We start from the raw sequence: 6,703 nt of genomic DNA, 5'->3' as shown, positions 1-6,703 counted from the left end.
AGTGGCCTTTCTCTCTGCTGCTGTCCTGTATTTATTTAAATTTCAGGATCTGTGGGTAATAGATAAATACAGTCACTGGCTTAAATATAAAGGTATTAAAGGGACAGCAAAAGGCCTATGATCTCCAAAATTATAGTCTTAAACTATGAAGCAACAGTAGGACAAGGTGAGGCATGTGCAGAAGGTTTGGTAGTTTGCTGCCAGCCTTCCCTATAGTGGAAGGGAAGGTGGAAAATATATTTTGTTCAGTTTTGTTCAGAAGATACCTGTTTGCTGGCTGTTGGGTAGTGACCCCTCAAAGTCCTTCCCCTCTTTTATTACAGCGTGTAACGTTTGGTACCTGAATTCTGTGGAGATGGAGTCTCTCACAGGCTACCAGGCAGTGCAGAAAGCCTTGAGCCTGACACTGATGCAAGATCCTTCTCCCATCTCAACCGTTGTACATTTCAAGGTGTCTGCACAAGGAATCACGTTGACAGATAATCAAAGAAAGTAAGCAAAAGAGAAATGGGAAGAGAATATATGGCTTGCCCCCAACAAGCGTTGGCTGCTATTGATTTCATTTTCCTAGTTGTGTTCTGTAGTCTCTGTCTCAGAAGATAATAGGATTATCTAAAGAATGACGGTGACAGTGTCAGCTGTCTGCAGTACTGGAGAATGAATTTTTAAGCTATAAACATTACTTCTACATGGCAGCTTTTACCTCTGGAAGGTCACTTTGCCATGGCATTTTTGTCGTTGTTGTTATTTCTTGTAAAAGGGAAAGTAATGGCTTTGCAAGTATTTGATCCTCAACCTATTCAGTGAAATAATTTATCTTCACAGTATCTTTCAGCAGTATCACTGAACAGAGTTGGCCTAAGCAGACACTGTGTATCTCCAGTATTTGAAATAGTGCTCTGTAAAATACTATGATAAAAAGTTAATTTATATTTACTTTGTACTGAATGCTATTAAGGCTACCACAAAGTCTTTATATTTAAAAACTGACAACAACAAAGGGGGGACAACAGGAATTCATTATAGGTAACTATTCATTACTGACACAGTACTTAAATGGCCAGTTTTTAGAAAAAATACATTTCATACTTCTAGTTCTTTTTCTTAGCTTGAGGGACAGTTTTCTTTTGGTTCAAAAACTTGATGTTGCTATTCTAAATACAGATTTATTTGGTTGGAGCATTTCAGGTGGCTTTCAAAGGCACTCAGAGATAGCAGAAAGAATTAAATTTAGAATAAATATAATTTATTTTTCAGACCTGTTTATTATTTAAAATTTTAAGCATCTTAACTATTCCTAAAACCTGTTTTCTTTCTTCCTATCCAGACTCTTTTTTCGGCGACATTATCCAGTCAGCACTGTTATTTTCTGTGCTTTGGATCCACAGGACAGGAAGTAAGGAAGACAAGCAGTATAGCAGTATTTCTAATATCTTATTTGTATTGTTGATCTACAAAAAAGCTAACACAGGTTTCATTTTTATTTCTCTGTTCCTTTTTTTTTTTTTTTTTTTACTGCTTTCTTAATGGACAACAAGATGGATAAAAGATGGCCTTTCTGCAAAGTAAGTAGACACCTTTCCACATCTCTTTTGACTGAAGGTTTTAGGAATATCATTACAGTGATCAGTTTCTTAGTGTTCTAAATCATCTTTGTCAGAGATGCAGAAGGGAAAGCAGCTGTTCAGAGACAAAAGTGTCTCTGCTCACTGTAATTAGACTCTAGTTACTTCATCTGCACCTCTGCAAGTCAGGGCCTAATTATGTGATGGTGAGATGTCTGTAGCCAGAGCTAGCGTGGTTTATTTATGTCACAGGTCTGTGATTTCAGTAAGTTTCAGAAATGAAAACAGAGCCATTTGCTACTCACTTTTGTGTTCCACTTGTCCAGCAACACAAACACAAGCTTACTTGTCTTACTTAGACTGATAGCTTTTAAAAAAATAAAAAACCGCACACAGCACATAGATGAAAACACTCTTAATAATACTAGTATGTGGCATAAATATATAATTAACCAGTGGATTGCGCTGTGTTTTCTGTTGAAAGCAAACATTGTTGTCCCCCTTTTACCAAAAGAAAAAAACATAAACAGAGAGAGCTCTGGTGCATCTGGACCACTGTGTTTAGCAGTCACACAGGACCTTGTCTGTCAGAACAGATGAAATTTGATTTATGCTTTTGGTTTCTGCACTATCTTCTTTGCTTTATGAAATGAGGCAATGCCTGTCTGTACTCTGATATACTGTGATTGTTGCCCTTGCAGAGTATTTGGGTTCGTTGCCAGGAAGCAGGGCAGTGCCACAGACAACGTATGCCACCTCTTTGCAGAGCATGATCCAGAGCAACCTGCCAGCGCCATTGTGAACTTTGTATCAAAGGTCATGATTGGATCCCAGAAGAAGATCTGATGCCTTTCCATCCTTGACTCAGAGTTCTTCACTGACTTCACTGAAGGAAAGCACTGTGAGACTGAAAAAGCGTATTCAGCAGAAAGGCCTGAACCTTGTCATTCCCAAGAAGGAAAGCAGAGGACGGTCTGTCTGCATTGTGTTTGCAAGAGTTCAGCCTTTTCTTTGAAGAAGCCTCTGACTTAAAAAAGCATGATTTCTTTGTTTTTATATCAAAGGACAAAACAAAAGAAGATGGGTGCCACCCAAACCCATGTAGCCCATACCTGAATGAAGCATAAATGAAAAACTTTTCTCCTGGAGGGTTTCTAATACATTTTCACATACTGTTTTTCATCTTTTATTGGAGCAGAAATACTAGGCTGTGCTACTTTTTTGTGTGGAAAATGCTTTGTATAACCTCCACAAAGACACTTGCCATGGTTGCATCAATGGTAGCTATAGGCCTTGCAAACATGCTCTTAAGAGAATGATAGTCTGAGGAAGACTGTTTGCTCTTCCCTTCATCTTTATGTGATCAGTGATGGGAACTGAATGGAGAAAGGGGAAGATGTATGTGAAGAGAAGGTTTGTGCAAGCTGATTTTTGGTAAGGAAGGAGCAGCAATGTGGAATAATCAGGGAAATTGCTCTGTATTTAGTGTTAAGAAGGCTGGGCTGTTTTAGTTTGAAAAATTTTAAATAGGAGGGAGGTGGCAGAACCAAGAAAACATAGGTTGCATGGAAATCTGTTCTGTAATTGGTGGGTTTTGTATTTTTTTATACAGAGAACTAAGCAGGGAAGATTCTGTATTTTAATAACTACAGGATAACAATGAGGGAAAAGCAAAGAAGAAAAATTTATAATTTATATATTTTCACCTGTACCACATTATTTATAGTAGATCTCAGATCTTAATTTGTCATGAATATTCTTAAACTAGACCACTGTTGAGCTTTGCCTCTTTAGTGCTATTTTACATAAGTGTGTATAGCCTGTGCCTTGCTATAGACAATAGAGTATCATAATTTGACTTTATCTTACAGTGACAAGATACTTTCCATTTCCTGTCTCTGCAATGCTGTTTTGGCAGTAACATTTGTTCCTTTGCTTAATACATAATTATATTTGTGGATTCTTTTGGCTCCCTTTTTATTGGATTTGTGGGGGATTTGTTTGGGTTTTTTTAATCTGTAGGAACTATTTTTTGTTTATAATTTTTTTTTTAATAATTCCTTGAGTCAGGAAATCCAAAAGGGAATGGAATTTATTTTGTTACCCTGTCCCATTTCTTGAGAGCATTTATGTCATGATTTCTACAACCATCACACTCGTATATATCTCTGTATCTTTCTAAGCACATTGGTATTTTAAATGCATAATTTACAGAAAATTGATTCAGTAGGTTACAGTGGAAACCTTCACGAGGAGAGTAAGATGCTGAGGTTTACTTCGTAACTCCCATTCACTCCAAAAAGAGCCGTACTTGACCCCTACATCAAAACTGATGGTAGTAAAGTGGCTTCAGCATGACAGTACTGAAAAGTTTCATTGTCTTTACTTCTTTGATGTGTAGCTGTCAACATTTTATTAATAACCTGAGAAATAAAATGATAAGCTGAATTCAGCATGCCAGTGCATGAGGCACTGGATTAACTAGTGACTGTACCCACTTAAAGGATTTCATCCTTTTATCCACTTTTACTAAATAATGGTTAAATGGAGTGGGAAACTCTGGTTGTTGGGCTGTACGGTAAGAAGGTTCCACCAATTTGAACTATGTTTGTCCTGTATAAATTACGATCTGTTTTTTATTAACAGCTCTGTCCCTATTTCCTAAAGTATTACAACCATGGAAACCTTATTCAGTGACCATAGCAAAAGTGTTAACAAATTACTTGTGTAACTATGAATTTTGTATAAATAACAGCATACTTTTTGAAAGAAAGGGGGTGAGGAAGAAAGGGAGAGAGAAGAAAGGTTAGAAGTTTAATCTGTTTGGACCAGGAAGTGGTGTATTAGTAGCAGTGGGCATTGGATGTGTGTAGAAGGGTGAAGCAATTCAAAGCGTAGTAGCTACCGTTGAAGCAACAAAGGCAAGTGCCTCTGATTTTTACCAAATAATTCTGTTCTGACACAGAGGAATACTACTTAAATGGTGTTCATGTACCATCCAAAAAAAGAATGCAGTTCTTACTTTTAAGAACTTTGATCTTTTTGAAACATGTGAAGACAAGTTTCCTTTTAATATTCTTTAGATGCACCAAGAACCCAGTTGCCTAATCTAGTTAGCCAGTTGGAGCCCAGTGAATTTCTTTAGCTAACATCATTAGATTTAAGTCTCAATTAGATTTAAATCTGATGTGTTGTGAGCATTGAAATGAGGAGGAATTTTTTGCTATATTTTTTCACTTCTGTAGATGATACTTAAATTTTAGTGCGTCTTGTGACACCAAGTGTTGGCCTTTGAGCTGAAAATAAAGTGTCTTTTTTTTTCACCATGTATTATCATTTCCATTCAGGGCCTTATTTTTTATTCCTTTTGCTTTCTCAAGGCCTGCTGAATTCAAGATCATAAGGAATTGAATGCTGACACTCCTGGTGGTGTTTCCTGGGAGTTTAGCTCTACTTGGTAAGTGGGGAAAAAAGAAGTTGCCCTGTTTCTAAGGGAGGTTTTCTATTATGCATTCCTTTGGATGGTATATTGCCATGTGCTTCTGCTTTTTAATTAATTAAAAAAATGCACAAAGCAAAATACTTCAGTATGTACCATTGTGTAGCTTATGTAGAAAGATATTCACGAAACATGTTCATGGCAAATACAAGACTAAATACAGCACTTTCTTTCAAGGTTTTTGGTAGATGTGTATATGCAGTTTCATAACAGCAGCAAGATGACACATGTATTTAGCCAGACTCTATTAACCTGCTTAGGAAATGTACTACTATAATCGTACAGTGTTAAACTACAAAAATGCTAAAAGCCATGTTTTTAATTAAATGGTTTCCATGTAGCCAACAGTAGCATTGAAAATTTAATGTTTCCTTCTTCGATTTACCTATTAGTGAAAATTTTTGCCTTTTTCTTGAAACTGTAAAGAAGCATCAAAAGGTCTCCAATATGTAAATGAATGTTCTATAAACTCTTTGTATAGTCATTTTCTCTGCTCTTCAGATATCGCCTCTATTCAGATTATAATAAAATTATGAATGTGAAATTTCACAACACAATGTTACAGGGCAGTCTGTTCTGAAAGAAAGTTACCTTCTGGCATTCAAAACCAGCTAATGAGCAAAACTTTCTTAGTGAAGTAAGAATAGGTTGTGTGCTGAAACAGGTTAAGTTTTGTTTCTTTATGATTTCTTTAAAGGACTTGACTTCACATGAGTCTATATTAGTGGTTCAAGTCTAATTGAAGCATATGATTTTCCTAGTTAATTTGTGGTTAATGGCATAAAAGTGCCTTTTGCCTGCATTGCATATTTCAGTGTAAGAAGGAAGAATATATGATGTTGCCTTCTGAGATGTCTGTACCCATTTAAGGATGTGTTCCACAGAGCACAAGAGCTCTCAAGCCCCGGGTGTAAGAAATCAGGCAAAAAAGGGAAGAGACCAGCATGGCTGAGATGAGAGACGCTGCTCAAACTAAGGAGAAAGAGGGAACTACGCAGGCAGTGGAAGCAGGGACAGGCATCCTGAGAAGAGTATAGGGATGCTGCCCAGTTGTGTAGGGACGGAGTCAGTAAGGCCAAGGCGCAGCTGGAGCTAAACTTGGCAAAGGATGCAAACAGTTACAAGAAGGGCTTCTACAGCTATGTCAGCCAGAAAAGGATGGTTAAAGAAAGCATACCCCCACTGATGAGCAAGACCAGCAAGCTGGTAACAGCAGATGAGGAGAAGGCTGAGGTACTCAACAACTTTTTTGCCTTAGTCTTCACTGGCAACCTCTCTCCTCACCCCTCCCGAGTTGATGGATGACATGAGTGGGACCAGGAGGGTAAAACCCCTCCCACTGTAAGAGAAGATCAGGTTCGTGACCACCTGAGGAACCTGAACACAGCTAAATCCATGGGTCCTGATGAGATGCATCCCAGAGTCCTGAGGGAATTGGATGATGTAGTCACCAAGCCACTCCCCAGGATATTTGAAAAGTCATGGCAGTCAGGTGAAGTCCCTGGTGACTGGAAAAAGGGAAACATTGTACCCATTTTCAAAAAGGGTAGAAAGGAAGACCCTGGGAACTACCGACCTGTCAGCCTCACCTCTGTGCCTGGGAAGATCATGGAACAGATCCTCCTAGAAGCTATGCTAA

The 6,703-nt window shown here is 38.0% G+C and overlaps 1 protein-coding gene across 5 annotated transcripts in view; it reads left to right on the top strand.

Moving 5' to 3' along the window:
* TNS3 (tensin 3) overlaps positions 1-5,397 on the top strand; it is a 187,194-nt gene extending 181,797 nt beyond the window's left edge. For all 5 annotated transcript variants that reach the window (XM_035893956.1, XM_035893953.1, XM_035893955.1 and 2 more), the window contains 4 exons: positions 324-492; positions 1,328-1,396; positions 1,539-1,565; positions 2,267-5,397. In XM_035893956.1, coding sequence (XP_035749849.1) covers positions 324-492; positions 1,328-1,396; positions 1,539-1,565; positions 2,267-2,411 — 410 coding nt within the window. In that variant the 3' untranslated portion in view covers positions 2,412-5,397. The remainder of the gene's footprint in view (positions 1-323; positions 493-1,327; positions 1,397-1,538; positions 1,566-2,266) is intronic.
* The last annotated feature ends 1,306 nt before the right edge of the window (positions 5,398-6,703 follow it).

The sequence above is a fragment of the Egretta garzetta genome, unplaced genomic scaffold (assembly GCF_000687185.1).
Source record: "Egretta garzetta isolate BGI_Z169 unplaced genomic scaffold, ASM68718v1 scaffold155, whole genome shotgun sequence".
In the NCBI taxonomy this organism is placed as follows: Eukaryota; Metazoa; Chordata; class Aves; order Pelecaniformes; family Ardeidae; genus Egretta; species Egretta garzetta.
The sequence above is the reverse complement of the archived record's forward strand: the minus strand, read 5'-3'. Positions and strand labels throughout refer to the sequence as shown.